General features: G+C 37.6%; 1 protein-coding gene across 1 annotated transcript; it reads right to left on the reverse strand.

Annotated features, from left to right (window-relative positions):
• Positions 1-348: 348 nt before the first annotated feature.
• On the reverse strand, positions 349-21,417 carry TDO2 (tryptophan 2,3-dioxygenase). Its single transcript, XM_087963676.1, has 13 exons — positions 21,372-21,417; positions 21,100-21,168; positions 20,723-20,828; positions 18,582-18,672; positions 15,112-15,182; positions 13,295-13,422; positions 10,476-10,662; positions 10,061-10,168; positions 7,317-7,428; positions 6,860-6,917; positions 5,346-5,425; positions 4,481-4,571; positions 349-1,027 (listed from the first exon to the last, which is right to left on the reverse strand). The coding sequence occupies exons 2-13, from the start codon at positions 21,132-21,134 to the stop codon at positions 874-876; spliced, it is 1,221 nt and encodes a 406-aa protein (XP_087819802.1). The 5' UTR covers positions 21,135-21,168; positions 21,372-21,417; the 3' UTR covers positions 349-873.
• Positions 21,418-24,670: the final 3,253 nt, after the last annotated feature.

Raw genomic sequence — 24,670 nt, forward strand, 5'->3', positions numbered from 1 at the left:
GTTGTTTAAAATGCTTTGTTTTTGAGGCTCTTATCAACTATCCCCAACCAATTTTTTTTCCTATCCTCAACCTTTTTTGACTCAGTCATTCTTCCTTAATCCATTTGTTTTGCAATTCAATCTTCATTCATTCTCTCTATCTGATAAAAACTATTTAAACTTTTTAAAAACAGGTCACATATTTTGTATTCAGTTCACTAAGCACCCATTCATTCCTGATCCATGTCTTTTGATCTATCATTTTAATGTATATCTCACAATTCTTAAGTATCTCGTAGCCTTTCAAATGTTCTGTTTCTTCTGATAACATTAGTTCTCCTTATTTAAAAAAATAAAGGTTCCTTCAAAAAAAAACCTTCATTTATTAAAAACTTTTACCATTTTCCAACATGTGCATAACATGTTCCTTCAATCCACTCTAGCATATGTTGCCAATTCTATATAAATATGTGGTTTCTTCAGTTTTTTTTAATATACAGTGCAATTTTTTCCTTTCTCCATCCCAACATTTTTATATTGTTTTCAGGAGCAAGCTTTCATAAGGAAATTTGAAGTTATAATTACAAATGTAATAAACCTAAAATTAAATCTTTATTACAAACTTACTGCAGCAATCAAACATCTTGGTTCAGCCTAATAAGTCAGGTAAAACTAATAAAAGTAAAACTTAAAATTGATCTGGCTATCTCTATATTTTATTTTATAATTACTTACTTGAAATAGTTATATATTAAAATCTATGTTACTGTATATTGTGCATAAATACATATATTTATATATATAAATTATTAGTCTGCATGTTTTAAGTTTTTTTAAACCAGTGCCTCTAGATGTATGTGTCGACTCCACAACTTCCAGGCCTTTTGAAAGCTGTTATTCTGAATCATCACTGCTGAAGTATGAACTGTCACAACATTCTGCCGTGTAAAGGAATTTATGAAGTGTTGGATTCAGTTTTGGGATCCAGCTTCTTGGCACCAAGTAAGTTGAAAGATTGAATAAATCAACAAATACTTTGTATCTGTCACTGAAAAAGAAAAAGAAAAATATTGATGAAAATGGAATTCCATCGTATTTTATAGATAACGGCAAGCTGAAGCTATCCAAGATTTTTACTGTTTTGATGTACTAGCGTCCAGTTCTAATGCTTAAGAGTTGGGAATGGTGAATTCAGGAAAAAAACACCAGCTACCATGTTATGAGCTTTCTAATGATCCCAATGCCTCTTATAATAGCTTTAAAAGCCTAATTATATCCTTAAGTATGAACAAGTGTGGAAAGCCTTTACCTAATGCTCATTAATATCAATAGAGCAGCAAAAGACTGTCTGCAGCAAAGGGACTCTATGAGGGCAAACATCTTTTTTTTTAATTCTGAGAAGAATCTATTGACCAGAAGATCTCAACTTTTTTGGTCCCTTTAAGGTGAGCATTAACAATGGAAAACGTTGGTTGGAATCAACTTGCTGGATTAGATTGAATTTTCCAGAGGAGCATTCTGCAATTCCCTGGAGCAGCTATTCACCTTGAAGATGATAATTGTGCTATGGGGATAATGATGATCTCTTATTAGTCATAATTTATCAAAAGCTGTTTCTTTGACAACTCCATACAATTATGAATTGATTTGCATAATCAAAGGCTAAAGCCAAAAATGACTCCTTTTGGTTCCCATAAGAAGAAATACAGTTTATGTGCAAAATGAAACAATATACAGTAATTCATGCTATGACATATTACATACTATATAAAGTTTAATAAATATGTCTGCAGCTGCATTAAGGCCAATGGATGCCCTAAGCAAGGCCCAATAATGGGTGGGATTCTACAGGTTCACACCTATTTGCTAGAACCGGTTGTTAACATTCTAAGCAGTTCGGAGAACCGGTTGTTAGAAGAAATTACTGGCCTAATCCTGTAAGGAAGGCAGGAAGGAAACATTCTGGTGTTGCTTACAGAAACTGCCTTTCTGTTGACCCTTATTACATTCTTGGCAGGACTAGACTTCCTGTCTCTGGAACTTCTCTGGAGTTATTTTTCCCTCCTTTGCTTGTGTGGAATGATCATTCAAAGTTACAATCGCACTGAAAAAGTGACTTATGACCATTTTTCAAGTTACGACTCCCACAGTCATGAGAGGCCAGGCGAGGAGATGTGTGCCTCGATGTGAGTGATGTTGAGTTGCCCACGCCCAGCCAGTCACATGACCACCAAGCCACACCCACCAACTAAGCCACACCCACAGAACCAGTTGTTAAAAAATTTGAATCCCACCCCTGCCCAATAATGGTGTCTCAAAGGAAGTGAAGCTCTTGCCATGAGACAGAAACAAATAAGATATCTGAAGGACACCTTCCATTCAAGAGTTTTCAATTTTAGTTTGTGTGTGTGTGTGTGTGTGTGTGTGTGTGTGTGTGTATGTATATGTATATGTATATGTATATGTATATGTATATGTATATATATATATCCCCCCCCCCCCCCCCCCCCCCCCCCCCCCCCCCCCCCCCCCCCCCCCCCCACACACACACACACACACACACACATATACACATTTCAACTTTGCAATTTTAAGTTGAACATGTCAGATAAGGACAATTACAAAAACGTTTGACTACCGTTGAGTGTGGCAATGAAAGATTATAGGCATCTTAACCTCCCTTCTCTTGGCACCCAAAGCATGCTTATTTTGTTTAATCAAGGGTTGAACATGTCTGTTGAAGATGTAATTCTCAGTAATAGAGATGATTTTTGAGGTGATTCATCTGGTTCTTGGTTGTTGCTTTTTAAAGTTAACTGGCAAACTGAAAGCCTACTAGCAGGGTATTGCATAATTTCTCAAAATACCTCTTGCTTAGGAAGGCTTCATTGGTTTTAATATTATTTATCAAAATTCTAAAAGGATTTTAGAATTTTCATCTATGGAGCTAAAGTACAACCATCCAAATGTGTTTTCATTAACATGCAGTTCTTAGAGCAAGTGATCTACAACCAGACTTAAACTTCCAAATGTTATTAGACAATAACATCTATAATCATGAATATCATGGGACTCAAATTGGAAGAGAAAAGCCAGCTTTCTACTGGCTATCAACACCACTGTATCCCACCATCTGAATTCCCAATTACATTCAAACAGATGTTGTCCACATTAAATCAGCAGTGACTTAATATGTTTATTCAAAGAACTGCTTGAAATAAACTATGCAATTAACTATTAGAGGCATGAAGGTAATTTAGACCACTCATAAAAACCTGTCCTGCTTGAATTGGTTACGGCAATACATTTGATGCATTAATTATGAATCCCTTCATTAATCCTCTTGGTGCTTTAAATAATTTTACTAGGGTTCAAGGAAAAATTTTAAAATGCTCTTTTTTTTCCTATGTACCCTTATAGATATACTTCCCAATCAGACAAATGAAGAAAGTATTTGAGGAATGAATATGTCTGTATGTAGTCCTCAACTTATTACCACTACTTTGTGCCAGAATTTCTGTTATAAATTGTTGCAATCGTAAGTTGAGTCAGATGCAATTTTGCCACCATTTTATGACAATCATTAAGTGAATCACAGTCATTAAGCAAACCCAGATTCCCCACTGGACTTTTTTTGCAGGAAATTAGCTAAAAAGATCACAAATCATGATCATAAGACTGCAGGACACTACAAAGAGTTGTAAATGTGATCTGGTTGCCAAGTACCTGAATCATGATCACATAACTCGGATGGTGCAACAATTGTAAGTTCATTGTCACTTTTTCCACTGCCATTGTAACCTTGGACCATTGTTGAACAAATGATCATAAGGTAAGGACTACCTGTATATACCGTGTTTCTCATATAATAAGGCCGGGTCTTATTTTTTTTTTGAGCCCTGAAAACATGGCTAAGCCGTCTTTTCGGGGGTGACTTAATTCCCCCCCCCCCTTGCATCTTCGGGCGGGTGGGCAGCGATGGCTTGGATGTTGACCTCGGCGTTGGTGGGGCACTTCATATCGGGGTCAACGCAGGCAGCACCATATCTGGGTGTGCAACAAAAGTACTTCCTAACGGCAAGTCCCCCCCCACCATCCCTCCCCATTTTGCATGTTTTAATATAGGCCTTAATTTGGGGGGGAGGGGCTTAATTTCATGCCTATAAAACATGCTGGGACTTCCTATTGGGGGAGGCCGTATTGTTGGAGAAACGGGGTATTTTTAAAAGGAAATTAAATTCACAAGGAGAAAGCATAATTGTGTAGCCAAACATTTACACTCTACCCATAGCATCTTGTGGTGGTTTCCTACAAAAAGATCAATACAAACTCCCTTGTAAACTTAAAACATGAGATCTGCTCTGGAAATATTGCTAAGAAAACTGTATGTAGATGTCAAATAATTCTTGCTTCACGTTCTTATCCATTTTTATGTGAATATGGTATGTGTGTTGCCATTCATAAATAATAACAAAAACTGAAGTTGGTTTCCTAAACTTACCTTACAGTTGAACGTAAATACTGGTAGCCTGATGAGCCTCCAGTCCCAGCCTTGCTGCCAATCATTCTGTGCACCATGCACACATGGTTATCTAAGTGTATAGAAACTCACTTAGTTCATTTTCCATTTTTAGATATAAAAAGATTACTTAACTGTTGTAAATGAGAATTGTTTCATCAGTTCCACAAACTTAAAATTTTATATTAGTATATTCTACTTTATTTATAATTAAATGGAGACATGCCTATTTTATTTCAAAGTGGATACTTATAACAGTTCAATAAGCAGGATTTAATATAGCCTAGATTTACGAAAATAAGTATAAGATCAGAACCTTGGAATATATTTATTACACAATATATTATCACATATAATATTTTGCTGCATTTAAAAAAAACTTAAAAGATAGTTTTGTGATATCATCCCCCATTCCAGTTGAGCAGAAGTAAGGTTAAAATAAAATGATTTGCTAAATGTGCACAACTTTGTGGCAGAACCCATATCTGAGTATTTCAAATTTACCCATCACTTAAACCAGTGGTCCCCAAACTTGGAAACTTTAAGACTTGTGGACTTCAACTCCCAGAATTCCTCAGCAAGCTGGCTGAGGAATTTTGGGAGTTGAAGTCCACAAGTCTTAAAATTGCCAAGTTTGGAGACCTGACTTAAATCATTAGATGCCTGAAGTTATAAGCCAGCTGTACTCATCTCCTGTAACTTTTATCAATCTAGGGACTCCAGGATGGAATAAATATTCAATCGGCTACAAAATCCTAGACTGTCAACCTTTCATGTTGACTATAATGGCAATGTCAAATGAAAATAATGTTATTTGCATCAAAGGAATGCTCAAAAGAAAACTTACATCTCCATTTAGTCATTAGAACATCAATATCCATAAGAGAAGTAAGAAGCTGAAAAGGAACTTGAAAGCGAGGTTCCTCTCTTAAATAATGATTGAATTTATCAGTTTGTGTTGAAGCAAAAAAAGAGAAAAGAAAATCCAAGTGAATAAACATAATTACTAAAGCAATTTGAGACTTGCTACAGTTTAATAGCTAAAAATAACCAGAAGAACACAGAAAATAGACTTCAAATTTGCTTCTCAAAATTTGCTATTCCTATTTATATTCTTTGGAAATCAACAAACAGGCATAAATGAAGCTTAGGGTCAAAATAAATATTTAGTGCAGCTTTCCCCCATTTGTTTTCTTATGCTTTTCATGTGGGGTGGATGTTGTGACTGGGAGGTTTGAACCTGCTGTGTGCTTTGAGTCTGATGTGTCAGAAGACACAGGTTCGAGTGATGAGGAGGGTTTGGCATTGGAATTTGAGCCTGCTTTAATGGGAGATGCAGACGTGAGCCAGGAGGATGAGGAAGTGTCGGAATCATCATCCTCTCCAGAACCTTCCATATCAAATATGCCTCAGGTATCAGCAGCTGATCCACAGAACATGCCAGAGTCTTTGAGTGATGATCAAACTGACGAATGTTGGGTTGATGCAAGGACTAGACGTAGGGTGAGACGTCAAGCACAATTTGAAAGGAAACGTCAAATCAGAGACTAATTAGAAAGACTGACACGCCCCTTCAAGGAATATAAGGAGGCGTGTTAGCTAACGATCCTTGTTCGGGTCAAACTTCATTAATTACGTTCGCAGTTTGGAAGAAGCCTTCTGTTTGCCTTTCGGCTCTGATTTATCGTGCACCTCGTTATCTGGGTTTGAAGACAGCTTCTGGGAAAGCTGCCAATGACGACTACAGAGGAAAGTTAACTCTGTTGTTCCTGATATTGTCTGTTCATGTTTATTCCTTTGGGACATTTGGACTCTCACCTTGTGGCTACAGGTGAGACAGAACAGGTGGATATCCATTTGCAAAAGATTTGACTAATAGCTTTAGATAAGATGGAATCCGAGTGCACTGAAAGGCGAGATTGCCTATAGAAATCATTTGGAGAGAAAGAGATTTCTAGAGAATGCTGTAAGTTGTTTGCACATGCCCACAGCTCCCAGGCTGTTTTTGATGTGTAGAACAGCAAACCACTTACTCTCTCTCTCTTCCCATGCAAGATATCTGCTCTGCTCTCCAAGGTGAGCAGGGAATTAAAAACCACAAATCAGGGAGAGTACAGTATCTATTAGTTGCAAGATGACAAAGGGATGCAGCAAAGCTTGCAAAATAGTCGTAAATGAACCATAAAGTTATTTTTTTCCCAATGTTGTAACTTCAAATGGTTGTTAAACAAATGGTTGGTATGCAAGAACTCATAATCCTAATCCTGCTTGTTAAGGATGTTAAAACAAAAAACAAAATGTTTCAGTAAAGAAATAACACCAGGAAAGCCATTTACAGAGACAGCCACACCTTTTGCATACCTGTAGAAGTATATCATTAACGCTCCTTTCATTGCTTTATAGGACAATCTTCTGTCACCTGCAAAAAATTAAAACGTGGAAAATAATACAGAAATTCTAATGCAGGTGATTTTATGTTGTCTATCAAGAACTGAAAATCCAATTCAACTTGCAATCCCAACTGAACCCCACATTTCTGTTGCTAAACAAAACAGCTGTAAAGTGAGTTTTGCCTCATTTTACCACTGTCCATGCCGCAGTTGTTGCATGAATTGCTGCAGTTGTTATAGTAATACGGAGAAGTGAATCTGATTTCCCCATTGACTTGACTTGTCAGAAGATCACAAAAGGTTATCATGTGACCCCAGGACATTGCAACTGCCGTAAGTGTGAGTCTTTATTCAGTGCCTTTGAATGGTCACTAAATGTATTGTTGTAAGTCAAGGACTACCTGTGTGTTTACTTTTACTGTGCTTACCTTTACTAAAAAGATGTTCATGGAGTTTTTCATCAAATAATGACATAAGTACTTCTTTTTGCTTCTGAAGTTCTGCCATTTGATCTTCTTTTTCCTCAGAGTCTTCTTTAGCCTTTCAAAGACAATTATTCTTTTTTTTAAAAAAAAACATTTTACTTAGCTATGCTTGCATTTGTGGGGAATATTTTTCCTTTGCATTTCATATACCCAGAGCTTTTTTCCACAAGTCTTCTGTTTAACACTTGACAATCACAGTTCCTCTTGTGTACATGTGTGATTAATATAAAACACAAAAATGTCAGCACTAGAAGGAAACTATTGCAGACTTGGATGCCTCTGCTTATGGATCAATTGATAGAACATGAACTTTCTCTAACATGGCCCTTTTGCCAAGACTGTAGCTTTCAACATATCTGGAAGGGACCAACTAGGAAAAGCATGGAATATCCTAAATATGGATGGAAGTTATTGACTCTATACACATCTGTTATCCTAAAGCAAACTTGGGCACAGAAATGAACAACCAGTTTATATTATAACATGAAGGTAATCACATTTATTAATAACACATTTTCTTATATACCCTTAAAAACTGTTTGCTTGTAACTATATAATCATTCTTGAATTAATTTATTTTGAATATTTTTTCTGTTTAAATGTCCAAGTAAGAACTTTAGATTTTGTCAGATTTTCTGGTTCAGTGTCTGAACTTGTTAAAATAAGTCATCCTCAGCACACCGACATTTGAGAACTGAACTATTTGGGAAGACATTCATGCAGTGTTGCTATGAGTTAAAGGTTCTCCCCTACCAGTAGCATCTGCAGGATGGTCAAGGAAAGCAAAACGATAACAGTGGTGCCATGATTGTGCAATCATGATGCAAGATTTATGCCTCTTATATACACTGCTCAAAAAAATAAAGGGAACACTTAAACAACACAATGGAACTCCAAGTCAGTCACACTTCTGTGAAATCAAACTGTCCACTTAGGTAGCCACACTGATTGACAATCAATTTCACACGCTGTTGTGCAAATGGAATAGACAACAGGTGGAAAGCATAGGCAGTTAGCAAGACATCCCCAATAAAGGAGTGGTTCTGCAGGTGGTGACCACAGACCACTTCTCAGTTCCCATGCTTTCTGGCTGATGGTTTGGTCACTTTTGAATGCTGCCGGTGCTTTCACTCTAGTGGTAGCATGAGATGGAGTCTATAACCCACACAAGTGGCTCAGGTAGTGCAGCTCATCCAGGATGGTACATCAATGCGAGCTGTGGCAAGAAGGTTTGCTCTGTCTCCAGAGCATGGAGGCGCCACCAGGAGACAGGCCAGTACATCAGGAGACATGGAGGAGGCCGTAGGAGGGCAACAACCCAGCATCAGGACCGCTACCTCCACCTTTGTGCAAGGAGGGACAGGAGGAGCACTGCCAGAGCCCTGCAAAATGACTTCCAGCGGGCCACAAATGTGCACGTGGCTGCTCAAAAGGTCAGAAACAGACTCCATGAGGGTGGTATGAGGGCCCGACATACACAGGTGGGGGTTGTGCTTACAGCCCAACACCGTGCAGGATGTTTGGCATTTGCCAGAGAACACCAAGATTGGCAAATTCACCACTGGCGCCCTGTGCTCTTCACAGATGAAAGCAGGTTCACACTGAGCACATGTGACAGACGTGACAGGGTCTGGAGACGCCATGGAGAAAGTTTTGCTGCCTGCAACATCCTCCAGCATGACCGGTTTGGAAGTGGGTCAGTAATGGTGTGGGGTGGCATTTCTTTAGGGGGCCACACAGCCCTTCATGTGCTCGCCAGAGGTAGCCTGACTGCCATTAGGTCCCAAGATGAGATCCTCAGACCCCTTGTGAGACCATATGTTGGTGCGGTTGGCCCTGGGTTCCTCCTAATGCATGACAATGCTAGACCTCATGTGGCTGGAGCGTGTCAACAGTTCCTGCAAGACGAAGGCATTGATGCTATGGACTGGCCCACCCGTTCCCCAGACCTGAATCCAATTGAGCACATCTGGGACATCATGTCTCGCTCCATCCACCAATGCCACGTTGCACCACAGACTGTCCAGGAGTTGGGGATGCTTTAGTCCAGGTATGGGAGGAGATCCCTCAGGAGACCATCCGCCACTCATCAGGAGCATGCCCAGGCGTTGTAGGGAGGTCATACAGGTACGTGGAGGCCACACACACTACTGAGCCTCATTTTGACTTGTTTTAAGGACATTACATCAAAGTTGGATCAGCCTGTAGTGTTTTGTTCCACTTTAATTTTGAGTGTAACTCCACATCCAGACCTCTATGGGTTGCTAAATTTGATTGCCATTGATAATTTTTGTGTAATTTTGTTGGCAGCACATTCAACTATGTAATGAACAAAGTATTTAATGAGATTATTTCATTCATTCAGATCTAGGATGTCTTATTTTTGTGTTCCCTTTATTTTTTTTGAGCAGTGTACTTATTGCAACATTGCATGCATATCAAAAAGGCCAAAGCTTCACTGCGATTCTGCTTTCATTATTTCAACAAAACCAATCACAGCCCATGTATGTGCAGGCATAAATAAATGCAACAGAAAGCTTAAACCAATCCATATGAAAATTCACACATGTATGGAGGTACAATTCATATGTATATGCTCTCTTATTAGAACTACAACCAGGAGATTTTGCTACAAATGAAAGCCACTTTATTTATCTAAGGACAACATGATAAATTGGAATATGTACCTGTACTATTGTGTATTCTTGTTCTAATCCATTAAGTACATTTGCTTCAAATTTCCCCCAGAAATTAAATCCTTCTGGTTCAAGTCCTGGTGTTCTTTCTAGCCATGCCTTATAAAACACAAGAAAATAAATATCAATTGATTGCACCAATTGCAATGTGTGAATTAGCAAGCTGGTGCTTACTGACTAGCCATAGCAAAGCATCAACAGACAAGAGAATAATAGGAGTAGCATCCTTCTTTCTCTTATCCCACCAGAACACCCACCCAGTTTTTAATTCCTTATATTTTAATTCAACTGAGCTGATTTTTTTTAAAGAAAAGGCTGTAATCACATCAAAGCCCAAGACTGGATGAGCCCTTTGATGATCACAACTCTGTGTGACCAGTTAAATAGTAAATGAGAAAAATCATACTTTGACTAGCTGCAGTAGTGATGGCTCTTGTTCGGATTTAAGCAATAATTCAGATTCCTTTCCCTTGAAGTTATCCCGGTAGTGCCTTCTATTATATGGAACTCTCAAACTTTGAGGGACGCCAATCTTATTTTCCAATAATCGAAACTGTAAACTCTGAAATCCTGAAGCTGGACTTAGATAATCTCTTTAAAAATAGGAGAAAGAGCTGTAATTTATTATTCTGCATAAAAAAACACATTTGATTTTGTGGTGTTATTCTATTACATCAAGTAATTGTGAAGTTATTGAATCATCAATCTTTGCTCAAGCAATCACGCTGGACAGAATCTCAATTTTAGGCATAGAACCATATCCTTGGAAATAAATTAGATTTATGTTAATCCTGGGTAACTTGTCTCACTGATTTTAATCAGGTCAATGTTGGTGCCTTCCTCCCAGTCCCTTGACACTTTATATGCTTAATCAAAAGTGACTCAAACATTGTAAGGCTTAGTTCTAAATATATATGCCCAGTTACAGTATGTGTTTATACAAACTGGAATTAAGTTAAAACTCACTACTTAATTTTTGTTTTAATTCATCCAGAATGCCATCCAAAACATCTGAATCAGGACAGAAACACTGCATTTATATTTTTCCTAAAGGGCTTTAAAAAAGTCATTCACATCTCATGTAAAGTTTCTAACCTAATTCTTAAGTATCAGGATGTATTATAGACTAGGTGGATCACTTCAGGTTGACCATTTCAGCTAGACCACATAGACATAAACATGAACTAATTAATGAGAGAAGCAACCTAGAATTAAAACAGAAATTTCCTAACAGTAAGAACAATTAACCAGTGGAACGACTTGTCTTCAAAAGGTTTTGAACAGCATTGTACAATAGAAAAGATGTCCTTGTCCCCACCAAAAAAAAAAACACCCAACCCCACCATTTTTTTTAAAATTTCTGAAATCTTAGATTAGTAGATTTGTGAAATTTCAATTAAAATCTCATGTGAATTGGTGATCTTGTAAAATTTGGCTAATTTAAAAATATGGTAATGTGTACTTAGATGCTACCCATTAATGTTGCATCTATTTGTTCACCACAGACTTGCCTGTTAAACCTGCAGTTAAGCCTAACTATATGTGGTTTGAACTTGCCTACCTTCTTTACTGGTTTCCCCTGTGGTCATTGTTCTCTCCTTTGTAATTTTTCCTTTTTCGTATTTCTAGATTTCTAATCCTATCAGGATAAAAACCTCTATTCCTCAATTCTGTGAAATGCTCATACATTACCGCTATCATCACTACAAATCCTGATAGAGTATTTTGTGAGGGGTCCTTGGTCTCTGAGCTTGGTTGTTTCCTTGCAGATGATTCATTACCCAAACTAGGCAACATCATCAGTTCTAGCAGGGAGTAGAGTTTGTTCTCATTTTATAGGCTACTGGTTGCCCTGTTAATGTTGGTGGGTGTCATGCCCCTATCGTAATCTGGTTCTGAGGGGGAGGCCAAGCAGCTGGTAGGGAGTGGGAGTGTGGCTCCTTTGGCTGTGGAAGAAACTGGGGAAGGACAAAGTCCAGCTGGGCAGAGCAGGGAAGAGGTAGAGCAAGGCAGAGGGAATTCAGAGGAAGACTCAGGCCCACCCCCTCTTCATCCTAGGGAAGAACAGAGAAGAGAGCAATGTGAGTTGCGAGGCTTACGAGGAAGGGCCCTGATTCCAGGTGTGGGATTCTACAGGTTTGCACCTATTCGCTAGAACCGGTTGTTAACATTCTAAGCAGTTTGGAGAACCGGTTGTTAGAAGAAATTACTGGCCTAATCCTGTAAGGAAGGCAGGAAGGAAACATTCTGGTGTTGCTTTCAGAAACTGCCTCTCCATTAACCCTTATTACATTCTTGGCAGGACTAGACTTCCTGTCTCAGGAACTTCTCTGGAGTTTTTTCCCCCTCCTTTGCTGGTACTTTGCTTATGTGGAATGACCATTCAAAGTTACAATGGCACTGAAAAAAGTGACTTATGACCATTTTTCACACTTATGACTGTTGCAGCATCCCCACAATCATGAGGCCAGGGGAGGAGATGCGTGCCTCAATGTGAGTGATATTGAGTTGGCCACACCCAGCCAATAACATGACCACCAAGCCATATCCACCCAGTCACATGACCACCAAGCCATGCCCACCACTAAGCCACGCCCACAGAACCGGTTGTTAAAAAATTTTGAATCCCACCCCTGCCTGATTCCCTTCATTAGCTGCAGCTGGAAACACAGTGTTTAAAAAAGGGAAGCTACGCACAGCAAAGTTGTTGAAAACAAATCGTGAGTTATTGTCGTGTTATTGTCGAGGCTTATCTGGGTTCCTGGCGTCTTCCCAACTGTGTGTGTTTTGTTGACCTCTCAAGTCTGCAATTCCTTATCCTGCCCTGTCAAGTTAATTGCTAATCAACATCCAGATGAGTATAGATAAACTCCAAGATTAACAATCAAGAAGTATTCAATACCCTAATCAAGGAACTGCCAAATAAGCTAACAGTAGACAGCCCAAACAAATAACCTCCAAGACCACTCCCACCAATACTAACAGGATAAGTCACTATAATATAAACAGAGAGCAAACTCTACTCTTATAGTATTGCTGATGTTACCTAGTTTGGATAATGAAATGTCTGCAAAAAAACAACCAAGTTCAGAGAGCACCAACTCCTCATTTTTATCCTGAGCTACAAATATTTTTCTTTTATCAGTATTTTATTTTCCTATAAATTCATTTTAAGACTTTGGCAATTGCACATATAAATGAATCAAAGACCTGAAATGTTTGTACCTAAAATCAAAGAAGTCCAGAGCTGTCATTGTTTCTAGGACGGAAAATTGTTCCACAAGCAATTTAAGGATTATTGCAATTCTCTGCATTCGAGTAACCATCTTCAGCATGTTCCGTTCATCTTTCACCTTAGTTTGAATGTATATATAAAAATATTATGATTTGGCTAATAAAGCACAACAATGACAGTAAAATCATAACCCATAATAGACTGCTCTAATTATAACAGTTATTTGATAACATTTCCAAATTGCCCATCTTAACTAGGGTTTAATCTAGGCTTGTTTTGCCTCATCCACTATCTATTGGTCCCTCACAGCCACAATTTTTATATTTCCATATTTTCATCTCCTGTTTCCCGATGAGGTGATGTCCTTCTTTCTCTGCCAGAATATATCGGATTTCCCTCCAAACAATAAAATTTTCTTTCAGGTAACAGTGTATAGGACTGCAGCCTGAAGAATTTTAATTGTGCTCTTCAGTCATACGTTTTAGGGATTTTGTCTTAACTGGCATCCCCAAAATGGTAATTATTGTAGATCAGGGGTATAAAACTCGAGGCCCGTGCCTGGATCTGGCCCACGATGAGGTCAGATCCTGCCGGCGTGGCCATCCCGGAAACTGTAAGGGGCCAGCCCACATCACTTCAGCCATTCTGATGGGCTTGCGTGGGTGGGGACAGGACGGGGTGGGTGCATGTGTGACAGGCCCAGTTCGCCACTACCGTGAGCAGGGCAACAAAAGTAGTCTGGGACTACGGTAAAAAAAAAAATAGTCCAGACCTTCCAACTTTGCAAGATCTTTTTTTCATGAAAAGTGGGAAGGTCTGAACTGTTTGCCTTGCTTCATCTTCCACCCCACCACCACCTCACTTTGTCTTCCACCTCCCCCACTGCCTCATTTCATCTTCCCCTGCCATCATCCACTCCCCCCGCCTCACTTTGTAGCTGCTGCACTTCTGCACCGCTCATCCTCCTGCTCTGTTACAGCGGTGAGCAAGGAGAAGATGGGATGAAGAATGAAGACAAAGTGGAGGGGGGGGGCTGGAGGGTGAAGCAGTGCTGGCCACCATGGAGAGCATGGCTGGTGCTGCCGCCATGAAGTAGGGTGAGAGAATGAGAGAACAATCTGATCAAACCTGTGTGTATGTGTGTGAGAGAGAGAGGGAGAGGGAGGGAGGGAGGGAGGGAGAGAGCACACACAGCCGCCAGCCCTGGTATAAATCTCCAAGATTGAATTGGATGGATCTCTCCTTCTCTCTCTTTCTCTCTCTCACACACACACTTTGGATTGGATATCTCTCCGCCACTCACTCACTCACTCTCTCTCTTTCTCTCCCTTTCTCTCACTCTGCATCTCTCCCTCTCTCTCTCTCTCCCTCTCTCTCTCCCAAATCTGTGCTTTTCATCTGTATATTGCAACACAGGGCCTGGGATTTACTTTGACAATGGCGGGGTTTGGGGACCGGTCAATCCCCGTTTTTGCCACCAGGCTGGTCTGGTCTGGTGAGGGGATTGCCTTCCATCTTCTCCACTATGCCACAAACAGAGATTGACCATCCGCTAAGCCCCACCACCGTCAAAGTAAATCCCGGATGCTGCAACTGGGGTGGTCAGCAATTACCACTCCGGTCATGGCCCTCCTACCCTCCGGCCCACAATGGACAACCACAATGCTGATCTGGCCCTCAATGAAATCAAGTTTGACACTTGTAGATGTTCAGAATATCAACATTTCATAAGCTGAATTTCAAATTGTATTTTATAAGAATCAGAACCCAAAGAGAAATTGAAATAAAACAGTTCTGTTCTACTTACATGGCCATTCTGAAATATCACTCGAACAGAATCCAATTCCCACAAGATCTGCTTGAACCATAATTCATAAGCTAAAGTTGAAAGGAACTTTAGTTCAGTTGTCAAGCAATAAATAAAAGTGAATGAATAGAGATTCAAAAGTTACAGTATATGTGCAAAAACTTGATAGTAAAGTAGTATGTTATAAAGATCCCATTTGTCCCTGAAGTGGCATTTAGATATAGAATCTACAATGTCAAATCAATAGAAATTGCTAGTTGTAATCTCACAGTGCAGAAAATAGTCCCAGATTCTGGTACGTTTGCAATAATAAAGAGCAGACCAAGCACACCATGATTTGGTTCAGAGAAAACAACATAATAATCATATCTGAATATTTAAACAGTACATAAACTTGCAATTATCAGCTCTCCAGCAGATTTACTTTCTGCAATCACCATCCATAATTTGAATTGCAAACCCTTATATTATAGATAATATTTCTATTTAGGCAAATTATGAAAAGTTTGTCTCTACGAGAAGCATATAGCTCAGAAATTTGCCCCTAGTTATATAACGTACCTATCATTTAAAGTTTGTGAAAGTTTCCAGTGCCCTTATTAAAAAAATTATTTTAGAACAAGAAGGCTGAGAACAGACGGATAATTCAAAATGCTTCCACTTTGTATATAAATAACCGATTTGTATGATTGCTGTTACTAGTCAAATGATGCATTTTATGACTGTATAATTTTGGCCAGATGCTTCTTCAGTTTCCAAAATCTGGAGAAAATTTAATGTCTAGGGTGCTCTCACAGATATTCTTTATTTCTTTATTAATAATAAACATTAATAGCAAATGGATCAATAGTTACCTTTACATCACTATTCTGCCAAATCAATGTGGACACTGTTTCCCCTCACCCTTCTTTTACTCTTCAATGGCTCAGTGAAATAGATTAATTGAAGAGAGAGGATTGGGCCAAAGATTATTCTGATGGTTTTGTAGGTGACTAACGATTTGAATCCTAGGCTTTCCAGTACAACGTTTTACTGTTGCAATTGTAAAAGAAACTCCCCGTGGTTTTCTTTTAGAGTTTACAGATTCTGCAAGTAACATTTCTATTCCGAACAACATTGATAATTTTAAGGCAAGATCATCAGCACCAATGTTTTCATCAAAAATTTGCACTATATCTTGTGATTCACAATGAAAATTGTATGTGTATGTGACATCACAACACAAATGTAAAAAGGACAGGCTTTGCAACATACCTTAATGCAAAATACATACAGTTGTGCTCATAAGTTTACATACCCTGCCAGAATTTATGATTTCTTGGCCATTTTTCAGAAAATATGAATGATAACACAAAAACTTTTCTTTCGCTCATAGTTAGTGGCTGGCTGAAGCCATTTATTGTCAATCAACTGTGTTTACTCTTTTTAAATCATAATGACAACAGGAACTACCCAAATGACCCTGATCAAAAGTTTACATACCCCAGTTCTTAATATGGTCTATTGCCTCCTTTAACATCAATGACAGCTTGAAGTATTTTGTGGTATGTGTGGATGAGGCTCTTTATCTTCTCAGTTGGTAAAGCTGCCCATTCTTCATCAGCGATCCACCTCCGTGTTTCATAGTAGGAATGGTGTACTTTTCATCATAGGCCTTGTTGACTCCTCTCCAAATGCAGCATTTATGGTTGTGGCCAAAAAGCTCCATTTTGGTCTCATCACTCCAAATGACTTTGTGCCAGAAAGTTTGAGGCTTGTCTCTGTGCTGTTTGGCGTATTGTAAGTGGGATACTTTGTGGCATTTGCGTAATAATGGCTTTCTTCTGGCGACTCGACCATGCAGCCCATCTTTCTTCTAGTGCCTTCTTATTGTGCATCTTGAAACAGCCACACCACATGTTTTCAGAGAGTCCTGTAAGTTATTTGTGGGCTTTTCTTTGCATCCCGCACAATTTTCCTGGCAGCTGTGGCTGAAATTTTAGTTGGTCTACCTGACCATGGTTTTGTTTCAACAGAGTCCCTCATTTTCCACTTCTTGATTAGCGTTTGAACCACGGCTGATTGGCATTCTCAATTCCTTCAATATCTTTTTATATCCCTTTCCTGTTTTATACAGTTCAACTACCTTTTCCCGCAGATCCTTTGACAATTCTTTTGCTTTCCCCATGACTCAGAAGCCAGAATCGTCAGTGCAGCACTGGATGAAAGATGCCAGGGTCTATCAGGAGTCCAGGATCTCATTGACCTTTTATACACACGCACTAATTACAAGCAAACAGATCACAGCTGAGGATGGTTACCTTTAATAGCCATTCAAACCCCTTTGTGCCAACCTGGGTGCACGTTATCAGGCCAAAATCACCAGGGTATATAAACTTATGATCATTTGGGTAGTTTTTGTTGTCATTATGATTTAAAAAGAGTAAACACAGTTGATTGATAATAAATGGCTTCAACTGTACACTAACCATGAATGAAAGAAAAGTTTTTGTGTTATCATTCATATTCTCTTAAAAATGGCCAAGAAATCAAAAATTCAGCCAGGATATGTAAACTTATGAGCACAACTGTATAGTGGGTTTTGCTACATTAAAAATACCATAACTTTTAAAAAGTTAGCAAAACAAAACTATGTTCGAGTGTAAACCTACCCAGGGAAATTTATGGATGAAACTAAATGAAACCTGAAAGCATGTATAGAACATAAATACAACATAATTTGTGTCTATGTACATGCTTTAAAATCACAAAGTAGTATAATCACGATAAATACCTGAATTATAACTGAATTAATAATAGTAATTAATTAATGAACATCAGTTTATTTGCATTTTTCTTATGTATTGCATAGATATTCTACATTCTGCAAAGTTAGCAGTTTTGGCGTTAGTTAGAAAGATTGCCAATACACATCTTAGCTTTTTTGGTTTTAAGAAATCTAGGGACTAAGAAATTGCCATGTGCTGAGATGGACAAATTAATTTGGGAAATGAAAGATAAGGACGAGATAGAATACTATAAAATATGGGATAAATTTTATCAATGGTGGGGAAAAAGGGAAGGATCTAAAATCAAAAAAGAATAGGGATGGCAGAATGAATGACTAAAACTGGGAAATACCATAGAATTGTATAGCTGTATAATGTATTTAAGTATGTATCTTATGCCATAATATGTGTGACAATCAGGATTGTGGGGACAATTAAACCACATCCAATGTTTTTAATAATTTACTTAATAAAGTTTTGTATTTTAAAAAAAAGAAAAGAAATCTAGGGATAGTTCAAAATTTGAAGACAATTCAAACAATGCAATCAGCCTTTTCAGCTAGGAGTTATATTAGTTGTTTTACACATGCTTTTACTTATAGTGTACTAAAATAATATATAGAACAAAATCATTTTATTAAAAAGTAAGCATGTACTTGTAATCACCAGATAATAAGATGAACTGGATTATTCAGGATTTACCTTGATGGGTCACAATAAACAGATGTTCATCATGAATTTTGTTTCCCTTATTTTCACTCTGAAGTTCCTGTGCATTCAATATTTTATCCAGCTTTAAAAGAAAGAAGATTGATCGTTCAATAATTCTGCAGATAATGTCATTTAATTCTGTATCACATAATGAATATATCTTCATTAAAAATTCACACTTCAATCTTCAGTCTTTTATATTTTGAAAACAATAGCTTTAAAGTCGTGCCCATACATACCATGTCTTTAAACATATTATCTAATAGGGCTGTTCTTAAATTAAAGTAAGGATGAGTAGGACACCAAAGTTTGGGAACCACCAATGCTTTCCTTTCTGTGAATCATTTTTAAAATGCAAAATGTTCACATTGGAAAGAGATGGTGCCATAGTCCATGTGGCCTAGGGGTACCATAGATTTTTGAGTTGGCACTAATGTTTAACTTGGCAAAATTATTGCAGCCGCCCCATCCCCATGTTAATGTAATTAGACATCAAACAAACCTGATTTTCTGATGAAAAATACAGCTGCTGCAGCAGCAACAGGACAAGAATAATTTCATGGGGGGGGGGGAGGGGGAACCCAACAGCCAATAAAAGTGACTCTCAGCCTAAAAGTAATATAAGGGATTATGGATCTGGATAAGAACATTTTGGTTCAAGCTGCATTTCTACTGGTAGAGCTTTGTCAATAATTGTTTTACTATTGATTTTTGTCTGGCAGGGAAACTCTGCTGGAGGGGGGCCGTGGTGGCTCATGTGGTAAGACACTGGTCCTGTGCACCACTGAGGTTGGTGGCTCAATTTCCATGAGCGAATAAACTGCATAGGGACAAGAAAGGAGCTTCCCCCAATTGCCTACAGACATTCAGGTGTCCTGTGGACAAAGATAACATTGTCTGAAAAAATTCCTTTTACAGAGGCAGCCAGGCACCTCGGTGACCCCTGGCTAACATGTGCCATACACTAAAAAAAAAAACCACCCTGCTTGAAAAAGATGAAATATAAAAGCATAACATGGTGTTTTTCTCTTGCCCCACAAAGACCTCACTGCCACCTTACTCTTATCTATATCTATATCTATATCTATATCTATATCTATATCTATATCTATATCTATATCTATATCTATATCTATATCTATCATATATCTATATATCTATCTATATCTATCTATAACTATAACTCTATCTATCTATCTATCTATCTATCTATCTATCTATCTATCTATCTATCTATCTATCTATCTATCTATCGTCTATTATCTATCTATCTATCTATCTATAAATTCAGCTTTGTTTCCTGCATTTTGGCAGAACTCATCTGGCATCATCAGGCTTCTGCATTGTGTCGTCTGACAACACAATACAGAAGCCTGATGATGGCAGATGAGATTCTGCCGAAACATTGCTACAACTTTAAAAGCACAACTATAATGATGTGGGAAAATACAACAAAGCTGAATAACATACATGTAAGTACCCGTGAAAACTTAAGAAAACAAACAAATAGATAGATAGATAGATAGATAGATAGATAGATAGATAGATAGATAGATATAGATATAGATATAGATATAGATATAGATATAGATATAGATATAGATATAGATTAGATATAGATATAGATAGATATAGATAGATATATATAGATATAGATATATAAACTATTATCTATAGTACAACTGGCAGAGCCTAAGATATTATTCTGTTACAAATCCAATATGCTAATATTCAAAATATATTTTGCTGAGAGAAAAGAAAAAAATGGTAGTTCATATTAAGTTACAAAGATGGACTATTCGTGACTTTTTAAAATTTTGTGAACAATAGAATTTGAAGCAAGTCTTCAAATGGAAAACTACCCCTCATAAAGTAGGACTCCTAACCACGCAGCTGCTGATAACCACCCACTTTGGGGTGGGGTGGAGTGGGGGTACAAATGGTTATTTGCCTATTGGGGTTACTGAGACCGTTTAAGGATCTGTAGCTAAAATATGAGTCTTTTGAAGATTAATTACAATCATCAAGAGTTTCACAATCATAAAACATACTTAAAGAGCTACAGAAACTGCAGAAATATTCAGTTGCAAATTAGTCATTTTTTTTAAATAGTACCACTATCTCCTACTTACATGTAGATATTCGCCATAGATAAGACCACCTTTGCTAGCCTTGTTTAATCCTTCCTGTGATTTGTCATCTGCTCCATCTTCCAAAGCCAGTTTAGTAAAATTAAATCTATGAATAAACAAATGATAACAGAGCTAAGTACTGCCAACAGAAGAGAACATTATAACAGACCATATCACTATGCTGGTTATTTGAATTTGTAACAAAACAAGACTGATTCTGTTTTTGTCAATTAAATGTACTACAAAATAGGAAATAAAAACAGGCTTCCAAAAACCAGCCGCTTTTTAAAAATTATTATTATATTTACATATATCTATTTCATTTGTTTTTGTTTATCCAAATATATCTTATTCACAAAAAAGAGAAATGCACTTACTGGTATTTGTTCTTCCAAAACGGACATCCAGTCATGGCTCCAGTATCAAATATTGCCTGTTCCAATATCCTGAGATAAAATAAATTGCATTTCCTAGTGCATTCTTTTATGTAATCTGGTCAACAATTTAGGCCCAGCCCCCTTCTTGAAATGCCCATCCTTGCTACCATTCAGATTCAGTGGATATCATGAAATATTTGTTTTGTTAACTGAACAATTTCTTCATTCAACCCAAACACAAATGGCAAAACAAAAAAACAAAAAAAACGCACAAGCCTAACAGGTAACAGGAGCACTCTTAATGGTATTTCAAAGTCTTCAGTTATTACAATTTTTTCATCTTCACATATCTGCAGAACTTAGGGAAATAATATATAAGTGGTATAAATAATTTATAATTTATATATTTTAATTTATAATTTATGAATTGTTTATAAATCCTAGGTTCAAAACATAAATATAGACAGCTCTGAAAACAGAATGTTTTCAAGCAATCTAACTTCCAAATTTAATAAAACATTTTGAACATTTGTTAATTCTTTCTGAGTGAAAAATGTCCCAATGTTCTTCAAGAGATTTTGAATTCTTCACTAGTTTCCCAAATCCTAGTTGTACACATTGTTACTCAGTTTCATCTAATCATTAACAGAGCATTTGCTGAAGTGATGCATCATGTCCTCTTACTGGAACTCAGTTTCACTAAATATTTGGTGTGTCATATCTAGAGAAAAGAACTGACCAAAAAAGTCAATCATCCCATTGATCCTAAAATGCAATATTCTTAGCTATATGGACATATGGTGTTAAATATTGGTTCCACTTTTCCAAGTGAATAATTATGTTTCAAGAAATTTTAAAAAGAATGAGCAGCTGCAGTCTGAGCCAGCACATGAGAAATTACCCCTCTGGTACAATAAAGTATTTGTTATAAATTTGACATAACATTACATGAGTATAGCACAAACATTGCTTCTTTTCTGACATACCAAGATATAAGCATCATATGGAACATTATCAGTCATTGTACAGATAAAGTAGCAGCCATGCATCTCTTCCCACATTGTCTCTGTATGAATCTAATTTTTTAAACTTCACTGCAACTTTATAGGGAAAAAAAACTGTATTTAAAACAGAGAGCTGCAGAATACAAAGAAATACAAGTAATGATGTTAGGTGAAAAAATCAGATATTGTGTAAATAAAATCAATTTTTCTGCAATTGGGAGATATACAGGTGGTCCTCGAGTTATGACCAATTGATTAATGACCTTTCAAAATTACAATGGGTTAGAATGGGTGCTTTATTCCTGTTTTAACAGGAGTTCTGTGGTTGCAGAGAAACAGAATTTAAAAAAAAGATAGAACACCATAAATCAGAAAGCAACAGAAAAATATTGCTAGGGTTGGTAGTCAAGCTGGCTCCTATTTGTTACAGGGAATTTCTTTGTCATTCTTATATACCATCATCATTTTCAGCAACTAGAGAAAGATCTCATTAACTCAGTTACTCAAAATCATGTTCAGACTGATGGCAGAATAGAATGCACAGAAAACAGAAAATCTTTCTATGGAAAGTTGTTGAAGGTTTTGCTGATTGCTTGAATGGCAGGGGACTTTGCCTCAAAAAAAATCCACTCATTACCATGCAAATATTGAAACTAAACATGAGATAAGATGAAAGGAATAAACTGACTAGTGAAGCATTACCATAGTGCGCTGAGCAGAAGGTATGTTCCCCAAAGGAATTTTGGAGAGAGTTGCAATGGGCTTGAAATGTTTAATGTGACAGAAAAAAAGTATAAGTATATTAATCGATATTACTGAAATCATGTTAGTTTCAATTGCTACACAAATGTCCATAAAATGTTTGAGGGTTTGTGTTGTTGTTAGCTGTAATCTGGTCCTTAGCATCACTCAAATATGACCCTTACCTGAAAAAAAAAAGTTGCAATTTTGCCATAATATTTTATTTTTCACTGATAATAATGGAAATTTCTGTAGACTGCTGTTCTAGAACAGTTGGAAAGAACCAGATTGGGGAAAGACAATTGACAGCCTCTTCAGAGCCAATTTGTATATTTACTACAGATCTCTTATTATTTGTGGAAAATTTCAGAAAAATGTGATGAGCTTTTTAACTCTTTGTCTCCCTGCATTTTCAACTCTTAAGATTACTTTCTCTAGCTCATTTCACTATCATTAAAAAGAAGTGACATTATTTTTCCTCCACAATAAGTTAGAACAGGGGTGTCAAACCTGTGGCAGCATCATGGCAGCATCACATGATGTATCAAGGCCAGGCCCCTGGCCCACAGCCCTGGGTTAGAGCAACCTGACAGCTTATTCTCAATAGAAAACTACAAAACAAGACAGAACTTAACTTTTTCCCTACTGCTCCCATAGCAATCCTTCAATATAAATCAGTACAGGTGGTCCCCATTTAGCAGGCAACTCAATCATTAAGCAAAGCTGTTACTAAGTAAAATTGCAAAAGTGCTTATGATATTATTTCAGCTTTCCTTTGCTTTACCCGTGAAGATGATAAATACGACTGTTTTTGCAAAGTTACTTTTTCATCACCATGATAGTTGTGCAAGGACACTAAACGAGACTGTTGCTAAACAAGGACTGTCTGATTAGGGCTGATGAAGAGTCCACAAAGAATTATCATAATGTGTCTAGACCAGGGGTGTCCAACCTTGGCAACTTTAAGACTTGTGGACTTCAACTCCCAGAATTCCTCAGCCAGCTTTGCTGGCTGAGGAATTCTGGGAGTTGAAGTCCACAAGTCTTAAAGTTGCCAAGGTTGGACACCCCTGGTCTAGCTCTTCTTCGAGCAAATGCTGCCAAGAAAGGATTTGGCTTTTTTCTTGCTTTGTTATTCGGCAATCACATACGAGAGCAGTGCCTTTTAAACTTTTGCTTGTGAGCCATAAAGTAAATCTTAGATTACAAGGAAATAAAATAAATTTAAGTTCACATCCCTGTTAAGGGCACTGGTTGTAAATGGAAAAGGTAAACCTTTCCCCAGTTTGGGGATACCTCTGTTCACCATAGGGGTAAGTCTCTGGCATTGACAAATTCTAACTGAATGAAAACTAAAGTAAACCCAAGTTTCCGGTCACCTGATTTGATGATTAAGTAAAAGGGGTGGGAAAGGAAACCACCTTCCTGATAAACCAATAGAAACAGCAAGTTCTTTGCTTTAGTTGGGTTGAAGGTTTTTTTTTTACTTTTACATTTTACATAAATGGTGCAACTGATCTTTCCAGAAATCCTGAATCCAATACTTTGTCTAATTGAGGATGGCTTCCTATTTTTACGCTCTAACCATTCCCAAGTATAGAAGAGCTTTCTCCCTAGTTCACTTTAATGTCTTGCCCTCAGCACTACTGGATGGGCGATTTAAGAGACTCCCGATTAATGAGCGGCTATGCCCCTGTGATAGAGGTTGAAACTGTGGAGCATGTCCTTTTATATTGCCCAATGTATAATGCAGGCAGATCTAAGTTACTGTATCTCCTTGAAACAGACCCTTCTAGACCCAATGTTAGTAATTTGTTCTTATATTG

The sequence above is a fragment of the Notechis scutatus genome, chromosome 4 (assembly GCF_049901735.1).
Source record: "Notechis scutatus isolate UNSWTSFEM ecotype Mainland chromosome 4, rNotScu1.2, whole genome shotgun sequence".
NCBI lineage: Eukaryota > Metazoa > Chordata > Lepidosauria > Squamata > Elapidae > Notechis > Notechis scutatus.

Excerpts from the sequence above, each read along its gene's own strand:
- TDO2 (XM_087963676.1), bottom strand. The coding sequence starts at position 21,134 with ATGACTGGATGTCCGTTTTGGAAGAACAAATACCA. Across the intron at positions 5,426-6,859 it reads TTAATGATATACTTCTACAG|AGAGGAACCTCGCTTTCAAG; the intron begins GTATGCAAAAGG and ends TCATTATTTAAG. Across the intron at positions 1,028-4,480 it reads TATTTACGTTCAACTGTAAG|TGACAGATACAAAGTATTTG; the intron begins GTAAGTTTAGGA and ends TTTCTTTTTCAG.